Source organism: Ranitomeya imitator, chromosome 6 (assembly GCF_032444005.1).
Source record: "Ranitomeya imitator isolate aRanImi1 chromosome 6, aRanImi1.pri, whole genome shotgun sequence".
Lineage (NCBI taxonomy): Eukaryota > Metazoa > Chordata > Amphibia > Anura > Dendrobatidae > Ranitomeya > Ranitomeya imitator.
In genome coordinates, this window is record NC_091287.1 from 466,804,814 (window position 1) to 466,824,121 (window position 19,308).

At 40.8% G+C, this 19,308-nt stretch overlaps 1 protein-coding gene across 1 annotated transcript in view; it reads left to right on the plus strand.

Moving 5' to 3' along the window:
• The window catches only part of LOC138643426 (putative leucine-rich repeat-containing protein DDB_G0290503), a 680,657-nt gene that overhangs the window by 422,751 nt on the left and 238,598 nt on the right, over positions 1-19,308 (plus strand). Inside the window, exons 25-26 of the mRNA XM_069732336.1 lie at positions 8,476-8,538; positions 15,507-15,616. Of these exons, the coding sequence (XP_069588437.1) occupies positions 8,476-8,538; positions 15,507-15,616 (173 nt within the window). The remainder of the gene's footprint in view (positions 1-8,475; positions 8,539-15,506; positions 15,617-19,308) is intronic.

The window sequence follows — 19,308 nt, forward strand, 5'->3', positions numbered from 1 at the left end:
TTTTACCGTACTGTAAACATGACATTTCTCACTAAATATAAATAACGAATCTATGCAGTAATTGGATGATACTATAAACATACACTTTCCCACCATAGATTGATAAAGGAGCTATGTGGTCCAGGTGTTGGGAAAATTACAGAAAATACAAGACTAATATAAGCTGAACTGTTACTGTCTAATATATTAATGGTTCCTTAAAAACAGGCTACCCTTACGGATTCCCAATGGCCATTAACATCTTAGCACTAAAGCCCCCAGCTCCTCCTGTGATGTATATATACCCCCAGCATCTTCTGTGATGTATATATTCTCCTAGCATCTCCTGTGATGTACATACTGTATGCCCCCAGCATCTCCTGTGAGTACCAACAGAACTACAATACTGTATTCTGCATCTATTGGCTAAGGCTGCGGTCAGATGGCCGTATCTTCTCTCATGCAAGAGAATTACACTGATTATGCTAATGTCACTTGGATCAAATTCTGTCAGAGTTTGAGCCTGGTGTCATCCTAGTGTTATCTGATTTTCTCACATGAGAGAATTGCAGCACAATTGCGGAGAAGACAAAGAACTTAATTTGTCCATCTTCTCCCTTGTCTCTGTGAGTGTACATCGGACTGCACTCAGATCAAATCCGAGTGCAAGCCGATGTTTTACATGCACCCATAGACTTGTGTGCAGGGGTGTATTTTCCAAAAATTTATGTGAAGCACCTGAAGGGTTAATAAACTTCTTGAATGTGGTTTTGAGCACCTTGAGATCATCTCCCGATATCTTGGTGACGAGATCTCCATCTGCGCATGCGCCACCCCTGGCAGCCATTTTCCTGGAGTCCACGCATAATAAATTATTAAAGCTCATATACCGGACCACGCAAGCACCTCAAAGAAAATATTGGATGCAAGGACATATATAAGTAGTTCAATGCAAGAAAGATAGCTGAAATCTTACAAGAGAACAGCACTACAAGAACCAGTGTAAGGCCGGAGTCACACATGCGAGAAACACGTCCGTGTCTCGCATGTGAAAACCAAGCTGTGGTGCCGGCACTCCAGAGCGGAGCATGAGACCGTATAGCAACACATGGAGCCGCACGCTCCGCTCCGAAGTGCCGGCGCCAGAGCTTGCTTTTCACATGCGAGACACGGACGTGTTTCTCGCATGTGTGACTCCAGCCTCAAGCTAAATATTTTGTTGAATCAATAAATAAAATCACAAAAAATATATACAAAGGCATAGCGTGAAAGACAATCATTCTCCAACCAGCGGCTGCCTCATGCCCACCAGGTAATGTCCCACAATAGCAAAGGAAACTGTAAATGTATAGTTAACTCCAAAAAGTGCAAGTGCATTGGGCATTTCAATACAAAAAGAGTAACACCAAAGGCACCATGTCACAAGGTATATAAAGCAATGTATGCATACTTAGTACAATTGTATAAAAGAATGGCTACCAAGGTGGCACTAAAAAGTAGATATGGAGTAACAAAGAGTACAAAGCAAAAGTAATGCGGGCTGATGGTACAGTTACCTGGAGAGCTGCGCTGCCACGTGCCCCAACGCGCATTTCGGCGTAGTGCCCGGAAGAAGTTTAAAATATATATATATATATATATATATATATATATATATAAAGTTCAAATCACCCCCCTTTCGCCCTTTTCAAAATAAAACAATACAAAAATCAAACCTACACATATTTGGAATCGCCCAATCTATCAATAAGAAAAAGGCTTAACCTGATCTTTAAATAGCAAGAAACAAAGTCAAAACACCAGAATTACGTTTTTTTGGTCGCCGCAACATTGCATTAAAATGCAATAACTGGCGATCAAAAGATCATATCTGCATCAAAATGGTATCATTAAAATTGTCAGCTCGGCGCTAAAGAAATAAGCCCTCACCCAACCTAAGATCACGAGAAGTGGGCACACTATGGATATCATCGGGTATTTCTTTTTTTTTTTTTTTTTTTTTTTTTTTTTTTTTTAACAAAGTATGGAATTTTTTTTCACCACTTAGATAAAAAAAGAACCTAGACATGTTTGGTGTCGATGAACTTGTAATGACCTGGAGAATCATACTGGCTGGTCAGTTTTAGCATTTAGTGAACCTAGTAAAAAAGCCAAATAAAAAACAAGTGTGGGATTGTACTTTTTTGCAGTTTCACCACACTTGGAACTTTTTTCCCACTTTCCAGTACACGTTATGTTAAAACAAATGGTGTCGTTCAAAATTACAACTCGTCCCACAAAAAAAAGCACTCACATGGCCATATTAACCCCTTTCCGACCTGTGACGCCACGTAGGCGTCATGAAAGTCGGTGCCAATCCGACCTGTGATGCCTATGTGACATCATGGAGGGACCGCGTCCCTGCAGATCAGGTGAAAGGGTTAACTCCAATTTCACCCGATCTGCTGGGACAGGGGAAGTGGTACTTCAGCCCAGGGGGGTGGCTTCACCCCCCCCCCCCCGTGGCTACGATCGCTCTGATTGACTGTCGAAAGTTAAACTGCCAATCAGAGTGATTTATAATATTTCACCTATGAAAACTGGTGAAATATTACAATCCAGCCATGGCTGATGCTGCAATAGCATCGGCCATGGCTGGAAACCCTGATCTGCTCCCGCCACCTCCACCGATCTCCTCCCCAGTCTTCCGTCCTGTACTCCGCTCCCCTCCGTCGTCTTGTTCGCTCCCCCCGTGCTCCGATCCCACCCCCAGTGCTCCTATCCCCCCTGTGCTCCGATCTCCCCCCCTCATACTTACTGAGCCTCCCGGTGTCCGTCCGTCTTCTCCATGGGTGCCGCCATCTTCCAAAATGGCCGGCAGATTCGTTCCAGGTATATTTTGATCACTGTGATAAAACCTATCACAGTGATCAAAATTAAAAAAAGTAAATTACCCCCCCCCCCCTTTATCACCCCCATAGGTAGGGACAGTAATAAAATAAAGAAAATGTTTTTTTTCCACTAGGGTTAGGGCTAGGGTGAGAATTAGGCTATGTGCACACGGTGCGGATTTGCCTGCGGATCCGCAGCAGATTGGCCGCGGATCCGCAGCGGATTGGCCGCTGCAGATTCGTAGCCGTTTTCCATCAGGTTTACAGTACCATGTAAACCTATGGAAACCTATGGAAAACCCAATCCGCTGTGCCCATGGTGTGGAAAATACCGTGTGGAAACGCTGCGTTGTATTTTCCGCAGCATGTCAATTCTTTTTGCGGATTCCGCAGCGTTTTACAGCTGTTCTTCAATAGGAATCCGCAGGTGAAATCCGCACAAAAAAACGCTGTAAATCCGCTGTAAATCCGCAGGTAAAACGCAGTGCCTTTTACCTGCAGATTTTTCAAAAATTGTGCGGAAAAATCTCACACGAATCCGCAACGTGGGCACATAGCCTTAAGGTTAGGGTTGGAATTAGGGCTAGGGTTGGAAATAGGGTTAAGATTAGGCTTGTGGTTAGGGTTATGATTAGGGTTAGGGGTGTGTTGTGGTTGGGATTAGGGTTACGGGTGTGTTGGGGCTAGGGTTGTGGTTAGGGTTGTGATTACATGAAGTGAAGATGTTGTGGAGGCATAGTTCACAAGGGAGCAGTGTGGAGGTTATAGTTGACAACGGTGGCCAATGTGGCAGTTACAGTTCATAAGAGCAGAGTGTGTGGCCATTATGGTTCATAAGGACGGACAGTCTGGTGGTTATATCTAATAACTTTAAATAGTTTGGTTATAATACATGAAGGGGCAGTTATGGTCGTCATCACTCAGAACGGTCTGGAGGCCATAGTTAACAATGAAGACAGTGTAACAGTTATAGTTCATAAGGGAGATGGTGTGCAGGCAATATTTTAAAGGAGAGGCCAATGTAGAGGTCATGTACCTCTAGAGGGTAAAGTGGGGGTCATATTTTTTGCACGGAGCGCAATGAGATGCAACTATTTATTGAGGGACACAGCATAGGGCAGATATTTCTATTTAGCATTAAAATCATGCTGCTATTACCTATCACTTTTACTATACAATGTATACCATGAAATCAAATCCAAAAGAACAAGGAATAGTGTTTATTCACTGCAAGTTTTCATTGACCTGCAGGGAGGTTACCATCAGAATTTTCACCTTGGGCATAGGTCATCAATGTCCGATTAGTGAGGGTGTGACACCCTGCACCCCTGCCCATCAGCTGTTCTCGGTGTCGGCAGCAGCCGGGACAGACTCCTGTTCAAATCAATAGGGAGCAGATGTGCAGTACCAAGCCACGGCCACTATACAATAGATGGGCGCAAGTCCGTAACTCATCACTACCGGCCTCTGCCGACAACAAGAATAGCTGATCGGCAAGGGTGCCAGGTGTCGCACCACCACCAATCAGACATTGATGACCTATCCTATGGGTAGGTCATTAATGTTAAAGTCGTGGACATCCATTTTAATGATTACCACCCAAATCAGCTGCTACCCAAGTAGGAAAATAAATATAGGCTGGAAACACCATGATATAATATTACGGTAAAATAGTTTTCCGGTATAAATACTCTGTAAAAATATGAGGAGAAACTCCAGTTAGTAAATATTTTCTGTTCTAAGCATACAGCACACATTCAGTCTCTCCTACCAGGTGCGAAGAGATGAAAGTGCTGATTATTAGGTAGATGAAGTCTACTTCCCCTTCTCTCCTCTCTGTACCTTTGTAAAGATCTTGGGTTTGCCATAGCATTTGCAGATAGCATATACTTATTAGAGCTTATACGCCCGCTCCCCCGAGGCTCATACAGAGCAGTGGAAATGACAGTGTGGATTTCTGTCAATCACGAGCAACTGATTACCCAAATTGCAGCCTACACATAATATTTATATAAGCTATAATGTACTTCCAGCCAACAGTAATGAGGCCATAATGACACGCAGCATTTTGTAAGACTTATAAACAGCAAGACACAAAGCTGAGCGGTTTAAAGACGGAGCAGAAAGACTCTGCCACGTGTGTAATTTGGCCAGATTTTGGCAAATCAGTAATTATAAAATTTCGCTCAAACTGGAAGAAAAAGGGTCTTGAGTGGCAGGTCGTGCTCGGTGGGTTTACTGGATATTAACAATGGATCTCTTTGTGTTTCTTAGATTTATACTATGGCCTCAACTCCGATTTTTAAGGCAATTACTGTAAAATATAAATTGGCACTTCTCCGAATGTCTAGCACAATGTGACTGAATTAATTTTCTTGTGTAAAGATAAATATTTGCTTGCAACTATGCAATTCTGTAATTTTTAATAACAGCGTTAATTATGCTGCATGCCAAGATATCCTGTCTTGTGCCATCGGTACCTACTGGGCAGGTGGCTTTATGTCACTATGCATGCAGTATTGCCTGAGCTTTCTAGGGTGGCAGCTGTACTTACTGTACTTTTATACTGTCACTTGTATATACGGTACCCAATTAATATAAGGCATATCATTATTACAGGAATTGGCAAACTAGTGACCATGCCCATAAGGGTTTGAAACAATAAAACAAATAATTACAATTACGGTCTATGCCTTCATATTTGTGTAGTATAGGCGATTTAAGATGTATTCTGTTTGTTGCTTTCTGCATGGTATGGACCACCCTTTCTATTTCAATCAGTCCCAATCCCTCAAGTATATAAAATCTTGTACCAAGCCATGTCGTCTGCCTATGGAAACATTTGTGAATTTTCTTCTAAAGAGTTAACCCCATTTGAGGATGGCACTGTTGCAACAATTCACTTAGTGATCTTTTTGCCTCCTAAACATTCTACCATCAGTTGTGAATGGTATTATTGAAAAGTGGAAGCAATGGAAGGCATAGCAAGTTGGTCACGATGTAGGAGACCACCTAAAGTAACAAAGTGGGGTCACAAAGTGTTGAAGTGCCAACCTGCCTGACTGCATTGTGCCAAATGTTTGCCAACGTTTCGAAGAGTAGTAATGCTATGGGGTTGCTTTCCAAGGCTTGGCCTAGGCCCCTTAGTTTTATTGAAGGACAATCTTAACGCTTCAGCATACGAAGACATTTTGGATAATAGCTTGCTTCCAACTATGTGGGAATAGTTTGTGGAAGGCCCTTTTTTATTTTGCATGTTTGTGCCCCAGTGACAAAGCAAGACTGCTGAAGCCGTTTTCTTCTTCAGACATGCAGCAGAGGCCTTATATGTGTGTTTTGGAGCATTGTCATGTTGAAAAAGTACATATCAAGTGCACGGAGTGATGGTAGCATCTTCTCTTTCAATACAGAACAGAACATCTGTGATTTCATGATACTATAAATGAAATGTTTTTCTATGTATTTCTCACCTTTGCAATGCCATACAGTTTTGAAGCCATCAGTTCCAAAAATATTTATCTTGGTCTCATCACTCCAGAGCACGGTGCACAACATTTTTTGGTCCAAGGGCCAAATTGTCATTCTGAACCAAAGGCCTAGAAAAAAATGTAAAGGGTTAATTACATGAATACATCTGCAGAACTAAGTTTTGAGCATTTGAGAGGGATTTTGAGAATTTCTGCTCAATATGAACATACCCAAATTTTTGGAGCAGAAACTCAAAGCCTTCTCATAATCTCAAAACTAAATTTTGAGAATTTTTCAGTTTCAACATGAAGCATGGTATGGATTGCTATATGATCAGAACCACTGTTTCTAATGAATACATTGCCAAGCTAAGTACAGTGATCAATTGCAGTTTCAGATCAGCCCCATATACACCTGTATCATGTAAACCTGCAACTTTCAGTATGTCCTTAACAATGGTAAGGAGATACTAGGAGTTGTTGTTACCAGCCATCACCCAACTGTGGACCATACAGGAATCACAGTACTGATGAGATGCAGGAAGGTTCACAAATATTTACATGCAGGTACCTAACAGGTGACATCTTCTCAAATCGCTCCCATCCATTTTGTCTCCACGTACTACAGCTGCCATGATGGGATTTCATGTCCAGAGCTTGTCTCTGCAAACTTCCCTCATCTCTGTCTTCACCAGCACATCCCGACACAGTGTCCTTAAAAATAAAAGTATAATTCAACATATTAAGGCATTTTGGATAATAGTTTACATAGCTCCTTTCTGTAATATTCCCCTCACAGAACTCCTCTCCTTAACCTTCGTCCGGTTGAGTAGATACAATTGTAACTATTCCGTTTTTTAAAATTGCAATAACTTTTTTTCGAAAAGCCGTAGAGGGCTGAAATTTCGTGACATCTCTGCAGCTTTGGTCCAGAATATATTGGCCAAATATCACAGTGGAGGTATATATGAAGGTACAATTGTACCTCTGCAGCCTGTTAAAGTAAAATTATGCAGCCTGACAAAGGTTAAATGGAACCTGTCAGCAGGATTGTGCTCAGTAACCTACACACAGTGTCAGGTTGGCGCTGTTATACTGACTAAAATGATACCTTGGTTGATGAAATCCGTCTTGTGGTTGTTGTGTAATCTTTATTTTCAGTTTTGAGTTAATGATATGCTCGTGTTTCAGGGCGGCCTGTGGGGGGTCTTCATGTGTGTGTATAGAGGTGATCCGAGAGCTGCACAATCTTGGAGGAGGACATTTTTTTTAGTCATAAATTTAAAAGGTACTTGAACAAAGTCTTAGTTTACGGATGTGAATATTTATGTAATCACGTTTTTTTAATTCTTTATTTTTATTCTTCTATATGAAAATATTTTTTTTTCAATTGAATTGTACCAATTTTGGGTGACATTAAGAGTGGAAAAAGTTCTGAAATGATTCTTCTTTGTACAATCTTTTGCATGACCGAAAACTGGTATTTTAATAGGAGTGTGTAGACTTTTTATATACACTGCATATGTATCTATATCTTTATGTATCTGGATATAGTCTATATATACTGTACATATATATATATATATATATATATATATATATATATATATATATACATATATATATATGTATATATATATATATATATATATATATATATATATATATATATATATATATATATATACTGTATATGTGTATATATATATATATATATATATAAATTTATTTATTTTGAAAATATTTAAACATTTTAATTTATCCTTGTATGTTATATACAAAGTAATAGATAATTTAACTTTATCCTCCATAGATTTTGGGAACAAAACAAAACAGAAAAAAAAAATTGAAATATCCTGTAGGTGGGGACAATATATACAACCTACTTTGTTCACCACAGCAGTATTAATGTTGAGCTATTTTCTACATGGTCAGCCGGATTAATTCTTGCTCAATTTTGCAAATATGACTTACCGTATTTCTAAACCTATTCTTCGTATTTAAAAGTGGAAGCGTTCACGTCTCAGTGGGCCTACAGATCATTGTAGTTTGTGTATCCTGGTACCTTTTATGTTCATGTCACAATGTGTGTTTTAATGTGTTTGTGTATTTGTTATATTCGCTTGCCTTCTGTGCTAATTGATCTCTTTGTCTATTAGGTGGCAAACTTGCAAAGTGAACTGAAAACCTCAGAAAAGAAATACATTGCTGCACAGGGGGAGGTAAGTTCAAAGAAAATGCTTAGCTATTAGTCAAGGTTTGCTATAATCCAAACTGGTCTTTTTCTATTTTTTATTCTTTCAAACTAAAGTATAATACAGATGTAGGGATTCTCATCAATGCGAAAATTAATCCATGAGACAATGAAGTGATTTGGTCTGAAGTCGCTTTATGAAATACTTGGTTATATGTTAGAGTTTTTTATACATGTATTTGTAGAAATCATGTGACATATTCAAACTTAAAGGAGTTCTTTGGGAATAGAAAAATAAATCATTAAAAAAATGCTGTGGGGAATATATACCTGCATTCCTTTACTTTCACACTGCATCCATCCTATTAACACTCTGGGACAGGTTTCTGTCATTGTAACAAGACATCAACTATTTTAATTCTATGGTGATTACCTTCCTAAGAAAAACTAGCATGATTTGCTAATTATAGGTATTTAGGAATTTATTTATGATGCCATTTTCCTTAGATTTTTTATTTTCTCAGAAAACCTTTAATCTATTAATTTATCTCCCCAGCATGAGCATGGTGAGAGGCCAAGCTTTATGTCCAGTAGTGTAAAAGGCTGGGCCCACATGTTGAGGCTGAGGAGCACTGACGATAAGGTCGCTAACTAGCTACATTAGTGTATTTGCTGTCTGAGTGCGATCTGACAAAACATTGCGTTGCACTCGAACCAATGTTAGTCTACAGGTCCGTGCACATGTCCAATTTTTTTTTACAAAGACTTCCCAAGGAAAAAAAAAAACACTGCATACCAAAGTTTGATCCGATATTTGGATCACGCTCAGCCATGCAAGTCAATGAGTGCATTGAAAACATCAGACTGCACGTGGATCACATCTGAGTCCAGTCCGATTTCCACAGTCACAAAATGGAGATGATGGAGCCATTTTTTTTCTCCATATTCTCCTCATTCGAGAGAGTCAGATAATTATTGATCTGATTTTCTGAGATGACAAAAAATACTTTCATGTGCACCTAGCCTTAGAAGCAGTCATGCAAAACGGCAGTTAATCCCTCAGTAATGAAGAAATTGGTTTTCTGCAGTCATTTTCAAACTACTGTACACTGATCTGCATGTCAGCTGAGTTTCCAGCCTCATCATGGATGTACTTGTGTCATCATATGGCCCCAATATGTCATCCCAGCTTAAAGAGATTGTCCACTACTTTTACATTGATGACCTATCCTCAGGATAGGACATCAATGTCTGATCATCCATGGTCCGACACCTGGCATCTCCACCGATCAGCTATTATCGGCAATAAATTACTTGGCACTCAGGAGATAGTTATGCAATTTGAGAAGTTCATTTATTCAGTGCATCCAGTTCAAAATTAAACGTTTTCGGTCTAATCACAAGACCTTCATCAGAAACAGTTTTGAACACTGAAACACATATGCAAAAGAACAAAAAAGAAGTTTTTCAGACAAAATACAAGATGCACAGTACAATTATATGCGTATAGTACATTCTGCTCATCAGAAAAGAAAAACTACATCACATGTTAAGTGGCGAACAACAATGGTGGCGGTCTAGGTGGATCCAACCTGGTGTGCCGTGAGGCGTGGGTCTCGTTCAGGAGATGCTAAGGACCGTGAACGTGTAAAGGAAAACTGTTGTGAAGTGACCGGACCGAGTCTAGTCGAAGGACTAATAAAATGAAAGCCGACTGACTGACCACCCCAAAAGGATACAGAGACTGAGGTGACCTCCCAAGACGCGGGGTCTTAAGGCTAAGGTGCAGGGTGAGCTGCCTGGAAGCCACAAGAAATATAAATGTGTCAGCCCTCAAGGTGCTAACTTCAGATGGAGTCCGGGAGAAAAAGGCGCCTTTAGGAGTCTGGAGGTATAGGGGATTAGCGCTGCAGAGAGGCGAGATGCTCGCTAGGACAGTGGCGCTGTAACCTCAGGGAGTGCTGGCGCGGTGCTGCAGAGATCGCGTGGCTCCCGGGACTGCTCGAGAGAGTCAGATTGCAGTATTCTCACACTCTGATCAGAGTTTGATCAGAGCATCATTTGCATAATTGATCTGATTTTCTGAGATGACAAAAAATACTTTCATGTGCACCTAGCCTTAGAAGCAGTCATGCAAAACGGCAGTTAATCCCTCAGTAATGAAGAAATTGGTTTTCTGCAGTCATTTTCAAACTACTGTACACTGATCTGCATGTCAGCTGAGTTTCCAGCCTCATCATGGATGTACTTGTGTCATCATATGGCCCCAATATGTCATCCCAGCTTAAAGAGATTGTCCACTACTTTTACATTGATGACCTATCCTCAGGATAGGACATCAATGTCTGATCATCCATGGTCCGACACCTGGCATCTCCACCGATCAGCTATTATCGGCGGTGGTGGACGCTGGCAATAAGTACTCAGTTGCCGAGCTGCTGTGTCTTCTGATAGTGGCTTAGTACTACACATCCGCCTCCTATTCAAATCAGTATGAGCAGATGTGCAGTACAGTGGGGTGGCCATTATCAGAAATCAGCCAGCTCCGCAAGTAAGTACTTCCAGCTGACGCCAACACCGATAACATCTGATCTGCAGGAGTGCTGGATGTCAGACCCCGGCTAACCAGACATTGATGACCTATCCTGATCTTAGGTCATCAGTGTAAAAGTAGTGGACAACCTCTTTAAGTAAATAGCAAAATTTAAGAAAAATTTGCTAAATTAATCTTTAAAGGGAACCTGTCACCCCCAAAATCGAAGATGAGCTAAGCCCACCGGCATCAGGGGCTTATCTACAGCATTCTGTAATGCTGTAGATAAGCCCCCTATGTAATCTGAAAGATGAAAAAAAGTGGTTAGATTATACTCACCTGGGGGGCGGTCCGGTCTGATGGTCATCGCGGTCCGGTCCGGGCCTCCTATCTTCATAGGATGACATCCTCTTCTTGTCTTCACTCTGTGGCTCCGGCGCCAGACCTCTCTGACCTTTCCCGGCGCCTGCGCACTGCAGTACTTTGCTCTGCCCTCAACAGGGCAGACAAAGTACGCCTGCGCCGGAGCCACAACGTGAAGACAAGAGGACGTCATCCTATGAAGATGGGAGGCCCCGGACCGGACCGCAACACCCATCGGACCGGACCGCCCCCCAGGTGAGTATAATCTAACCTCTTTTTCTTATCTTTCAGGTTACATCGGAGGCTTATCTACAGCATTACAGAATGCTTGTAGATAAGCCCCTGATGCCGGTGGGCTTAGCTCATCTTCGATTTTGGGGGTGACAGATTCCCTTTAATTTGTCTACTGGACCAGGTATAACATTAGAGCAACTGTCTGAGTGAATATTCAGCGTTGACATCCTTGCTTCTGGGGGTTCATAGTATCTTTCATTACTAATTTCCAAAGGAGTCATAGCAGCTCATATTGCTGTGATTTCAGACCGCTGCTTCCCATCCATGGAAGTTTTGCGAGGCAGTATGATGCTTCTTGCACTGTGGCGATGCGTGTTGAATGAGGTCAGATCTATATGAGTGAATAGAACGGTACTGCAAAAGTGTCTAATACCATTGACAGCATTAATATGACCAGACGATTGCACGTGTGTCCTAACTTCAACCAATAGTCGAAGTATCCAACGCAGTAAAGTTCCCGCCATACAGACTGTCTTCTCAGAGGGACTGCAACGGTGTTTGGTATTATTTACAGCAATCACCTGCAATATATCAGCACAAGTAGTATGGCACATGTTATATTTTTTTATATTATGTTATATTTCGTACTCGCCTAGATTCTATATATGTATCACACATATTGCAGATATTAAGGCTGCAGCATTCCCTTTATTCGTGTCAATATCTCAATCATATGTATGCTTTATCACTTTAAAACAATAAGGCAACTTTTGTTGAAGCAAATATTGCTGTAGCTAATGGCCAGGGAAGCATTAAAAAGGCTTCTGGGGGTTAGGACTAAATGGTCTTACATGGACTGTCACTGCTATAAAGGGGAACTGTGGCTGTTTTGTGGGGTATGACATTGCTATAGAAGGCACTGTGGTTGTCACTGTCCTATTTTAGCACTCTGGGTAAAGCCGATTCACAATGTTGTTGTGTTATTCTAGGGTGGGGTCTTGGCTAAAAAACAAATAAATGGCAAAAATGATCCTTTTCTTACTGCACCAGTCCAAGATGTCTGTCGGTGCACTTCTTGTAGCATATTTGTTACAGGACAGCGTTTTCTGTGTCAGCACATTACTCTGGCTAAGCCAGGCCACTTCTCCATTGCATGGACAGCATTTCCTATGTCAGCCGATGGTCACAGTAATGTGTGAAGAGGGCTGGCTAGCTTAATTTCAGCAAGTAAGCCTGCCTCCTACGCTGCCTAAGCATCAGAGAAGGGGCCTGGCTTACTAGTGGTAATGTCCTGAGGAGCCAGCCCCCTTCACACACTGCTCCGGTCACTTGCCGATACAAGAAATGCTGTTGTGTGTTGTGGACTTGACCAGAAGCGCATTAGCAGGAATCCAGGATCAAAGAGGCAACAAGCAGATTGGACACCAAAGTTAATGTTTTATCTATCTTAATATTTAACGATCATTTAGCCTATTTTTTAAGCCTTGAAACCCCCTTTAACATATATGTGTGGTACGATTTACATAAAGTGACTAAAATGTAAAAATACTTTCAACTTGTAAATTACAGATTGAATACTGCCCAGTGTATTAATTTAGTTCATGAAAGCACAAAGAACATCAATCTAATTTCCCTAGAAACTAAGAAATGAATTTTCTTTTCACATTTTAAAGGCGCTTTTAGCGATTTATTGAGCATTATGGTGAAAAAGCAAATTTTACAACAGAAAAAATGATTTCAAAATATATTGAACTTTGATGAATTTGCAATCTGATAAATGTATTAAGTCATTTCACCTCGCCATAATCTAATGAAACCTCATAATGGGATGTATGTGTATACAAAAGCAATTTAGGGTCAAGCCATTTGGTTTGCATGTGGTAATTGTATGTCAAAAGGAAAGTCAGATTTGGAGATAGAGTATTCATCACCAAGTCCCTTTAGATACAAAGATTATAATTTGCTTTTCAGCCTACTCACTAAATGAGATAATACTGCAGCTCTGAAATTTACAAAGGAGATTGATATCTTCATTGAAAAGCCTTGCCTAGAAGGGACAACTCCGGCTACAACATGGGTTTTATCAATAAATTATGATCCAATAATCCCATTCCTCAATCCTTTGAAGATCTATCAACGGCTTGTCAAACTCTCAGAATGACTAATCATCTTAAGTATGAATTCTTCATTCCATCCACCAGCATATTCTCCACACTGTCCATGGGAACTAATTGATTACTGGGCTTTTCCCTTTCATCTGATAGGGCAGGAGCCAGAAGATAGAGGATATCACCTTCCCACTCCCCCAAGCTCATTTACTAACCTTGTGTTATAGCGCTGTGATTGTGAAAGTCATAGTTGTAATTTTTACTATCCTACTCTGTGATACATTCTCTTTTTGCTCAGACTCAGACCCTGCAGGGGATCTCGACCATTGCCAGCATCATCGTTTTTCCTAGACTGCAATTTCTTTGATGTACCTTGTGAATATGTATGATGTCATCAGTCATGCAAGGAGTGACACAGACAAGTGTCTGTGTGAGATTTCGTGCTTTCCAAGAGGCGAAGGATTATCCCTGTAGATCAGGAAAGGCATATGTGCAGTATTATAATCCCCCATTACTAGTGGGCTTCTACAGTAGCATATGTCACAACTTCTTTCTACTAGGACGTTGTTAATTACCGTACGCTTTAGTATATGCCATGCCAGTAAACCATATGTATAGAAAGGTAGGTGTAACGGCGTGCTCCCGGTTTTAAAAGTTATCCCCCTATCTACGGGATAGAAGATAACTTCCTGACTGCTCGGGGAGTGACCGCCATTGACCCTACCAGTCCCAAGACCATTCTGGAGAGCCTCGGCTGAATGGAGTGAAGGTCGATTATTAGCACCACTGCTTCTTTCATTCTTAATGGGATCTCCAGAGATAGTTCATGTTCCTATTAGACTGGAGAAGTAGTGCACATGATTGACCTTCTCTCCATGAGAGCCCTATTTTTTAGGATCATTGAGGGGCATATTCTTTGGTAGGGGATAACTTTCAAACTTGAGAAGACCCTTTTAAGTGCAGACTTTACTAGAAGTGGACTTCTCTCGGTGGTATCATATTATTACTGTAAAAAAAAAAATGGAAATGAAACAGGTGCTCCTCAAGAAACATATGATATTAAAAATGCCAAGAGAGAAGTGGAAGAGAAAGCAGTTGGCACATGATCGGGTGTATGCAAATCGCATAAGAAGTGGTCGTGTGACGATGGCTGAAAGTTAGCGTTTCACATGTTACAGTCCCTGTCAAGCTCTATAAATGTCGCTGCCAATTCCTCTAAGACCAGTTTCACTCGTCCGACTCTTGGCACAATTTCACTTGTATGTTTCCATTTGATTGGTTATTAGAGGGACGATCACAATGTTTAAAGATGAAGCGTAATCGTTCTCCGTAAATTCTGCCCAGGTTCTGTTTGCAGTAATTTTGAAGTTACACCTCAATGGCAGATAGCCTTTTCATGAAAATCACATCACGGTGCACACATTAACCTGAAACTACGCTTTAAACATTACAAGTTGTAGCGGCTCTTTTCATATGTCTTTTTTTTATATAATATAAGCCTGATTTGAATTAAACAACCTCTGGAGGTAGAGTAATGCATATTATAGTAAACTGGTAAATGTAAAGCGTGGGAAAGGTTCAGGCATTCCATCTCGCATATTGAATCAATTAATAGCATGTACAAGGAAACCATGATTATTTGAAGGAGTGGAGAAAAATGACTTGATTCTTTACAAGTATTACAGACTATTAATAGTATTCCAGATAGCCCTTGTTCTAGGGAGTCCATCATAGTCTTTGATCTGTCTACATCCACAGCTGGAAATCCTGCGCCAAGCTCTAGAAGCAACACAAACTGACAACAGTCGCCTCCATAAGGAAAGTGAATTTGTGGCTGAAAATGTTAATCAGTGGATCAAAGAGCAAAAGTAAGTAAATTTGATAAATGCCGCACATCATTTTCTGCATTGTTTAAAGCCTCTCTTTTTCTGGGTTGTTAAGCAGTTATAGGTATGGTGTTATATTACAGTACAGTTTTTTTTTTAAGGTCTCATTGCCTCGTTTATTTTAGTGACTTTTTTTTTTTTTATTCCCTTCGTTTCATTAGTTTTCTTTTTTGAGTTAAAACATTTACTTTAGCTTGTTTTTCAAAATAATAGTTTATTTTTCATAAGTTTCTGTGAGTAGTTCCAATCTGGGAAAGAATGTTAATTTGAAAATTTTGTAATTGGCGAAGTTATTTTTCACGTTGTTTGGAAGAAAAGTGTATTACGGAGGTGGAGTATATTTCCTTGTGAGCAGGCCCAAATATGCTGTTTATATAAAAAGTTTGTAACATTTTTTCTTTTCTAACTTTTTTCTCTTTTTGGGTACGTGCAAACTTTCAGGAGAAATTTCTGCACCAAAACCCTGCAGTTTACAGTACAGTACCAGCAAAATGAATGAGATTTCTGAAATCTCACGCACATGCTGCTTATTTTTTGTTTGCTGATTTGAAGCAGTTTCACATTTGCAGTATGACAACTGTTTTAGTGATTTTGCAGCGTTACTCACCCATCAAATCAATAGGGAAAAATGCATCCAAAAACGCACAGATTTTGCACAGCTTTTTCCTGCCAAGAGATGCATTTTTGGTGCAGAAAATTCTGCTGCAATGGCTTTGTGTGCACATACCCTTTTTATTGGTTTTCTTATCATAAATTAATAATTTTTTATGTGTTGTTAAAATGAAATGCCTAACTTTTGTATGTCATTTTCATATACTCCATATACAAAGGGTGTATTTTTCCCAAGGAACATGAGATACTGTGACTATTGTGGGGGGTTGAACCACTTGGCTGAAATTAGGTTTTCTCAACATTAATACTAACATTAATGATATTTATTATTTTTGCCACATAATATCGAGCAAAATTATCTTTGCTGACACCCCCCTATATAGTGTATGACCCCGCACACAGCCTCTCCATATACCATATGAGCCCACACACAGCCTCTCCATATACTGTATGAGCCCACACACAGCCTCTCCATATACCGTATGAGCCCACACACAGCCTCTCCATATACCGTATGAGCCCACACACAGCCTCTCCATATACCGTATGAGCCCACACACAGCCTCTCCATATACCGTATGAGCCCACACACAGCCTCTCCATATACCGTATGAGCCCACACACAGCTCCCTATATTCAGTATGATCTCCACACAGCCCCCATCTACAGTATGATCCCCACTCAGTCCCCTATATGCAGTGAGCCCCCGCACAGTCCCACTATATACAGAATCAGCCCACAAACGGCCCCCATATACAGTAAGAACCCCCACACAGTCCCAATATATGCAGAACAAGTCGCCACTTAGCCTTCCTAGTCCTTACATAGCCCCTATATACAGTGTGAGCCCCACATAGCCACCCTGTATACAGTATCAGTTCCCACATTGCTTTCCTGTATACAGTATGAGCCCCCACCTAGCCTCCTTGCATACAGAATGAGCCTCCACATAGCCCTCCTTTATAAAGTATGAGCCCCCACATAGCCCCTATATACAGACACACATCCCACACACATTCATAACATTTAACCAAAAAAAACAAATAATCACCACTATCCAGCTCCCCCAGCGCTCTACTTCAGCTTCTATTGCACTGGCGCTCCAGACATTAGATGTGATGTAGTGACATCATTACGTCAGTTTTCTGAGTGTTGCACACACTGAATGGTGGAAGAACAAGCAGCCGCTCCCCCCCTCCATCGTTATATTCTCCGCTATTTGCATCCTGCAAGTAGTGGTGATATTGGGCCCTGGGTAAGAGAGAACAGCTAGCTGCATGGTATTGCCCGTGGGCCAGTGTTTTCAGCTTTTCAGCTTCCTCAGTCCACAATCTGGACTGTAACAGCCGGAGGACCAGATGTGGCCTGCAGGGCCGAGTCACCTGACAAAGCTAGGGTGAAACGTGTGTTGGGGTGCCAGGGCCACGCTGCAACTAAGTCCTCTCATCATCACATGATGTAATTGCTCTTAACTATACTTTTTACTTTATATTCTTTATTATGATCTACATTATTGGCACTGTGAAGCTTATTTTACAAGCTTAAAAGCAACATCCTATATTTGCATGTGTAATCCTTCATTGAGTTACTCAGTTTTTTATTTTTATTATATTATTTATCTTTCATATCTGTAAAATATAATATTTTTTATGAGACTTTAGTTGCACCATATTGTTGGTCTTAGGGTACCGTCTCACAGTGGCAATTTGGTCGCTACGACGGCACGATCCGTGACGCTCCAGCATCGCTCCATTATCGCTCCAGCGTCGTAGACTGCGGTCTCACTTCGCAATGCACGGCGCTGGAGCGATAATTTCATGGCATGTTTGCAATGTAGAAGCTGTTGGTTACTATGCGCACATCGTATACAATATCGTGCACACCTTTGTTACACAATGCGATCATGCCGCCACAGCGGGACACTTGACGACGAAAGAAAGTTTCAAACGATCTGCTACGACGTACGATTCTCAGCGGGGTCCCTGATCGCAGTAGCGTGTCAGACACAGCGAGATCATAAGTATATCGCTGGAACGTCACGGATCGTGCCGTCGTAGCGACCAAAGTGCCACTGTGAGATGGTACCCTTAGTTGGTATGTCGTGTGTTATGGTGTGTATCAGTCATGGTATTGATTACAAATAAGCTCTGTCCATTGTTGGCTCTAATGTTATTTGCGTTATTGACGTCTTTACCAGTTGCACTGTCAGAGTTATGTGACCTAGTCAGTAAGGACAACACTTCTGCAGCTACTTTGGCTACTTGATGTAATTGGATTTATATGGAATAATTATGCAAGTATCTAAGCTTAAAGTGAAAATGGGTGTTTTAATCTAGTTGACAAATGCCACACAAGGTTCCCATTCTGATCCCTTATCTATTATGTCTGGGGCACCCTCATATACATCACAGGCCTGATTTGTCATTCTGTAAATCTATTTTCCTGTGATGGCGACAGAAGGGAGCTGAAGACGTTTTGCAGAGTCTCCTCACACTTAGCACATGATTGCTGGGGGCTCCCCGGAGTTATAGAGTCAAGCTATCAAAAAAGACCACCCGGGGAACGGATATCTGGTATTATATATCAGTGCTAATAAAGATACAACATTTTTAGATGCTGGTGCTATTTCAATTGTCTATGGATTTGTGAGTCTGACTATGCATACTTGCATCCCTACTGAGTCTCAACACCATTACTTCTTCTGCATATTTTGTCTTATTGTCGATTTTATTACCTCCTAGCTTTTCTTTATCACTTAGTTAATTCATGTAGTCTTCATGTTACCACTTTTGAACTTTAGAGGTTGGCATTTACTGCCCCTTATCTGCCTTTAGTTTTATGATGATTTTGCTTTTATGATTATTTTGCTAGAGACCAGACAAGGCCATATCCGCTAGTGACATAATGCTTGCCAGTGACATTTAAAAATTTCACCAGCTTAGTATTGTATATACTTTTGTAGTACAAGCTATGGGTATATTGCACATATTGGGGTGAATCTATTTAAAGAGGAAAAACAAATGGAAAACAAGGTATTGCTCACCTAGGGGACCGTGGATTGC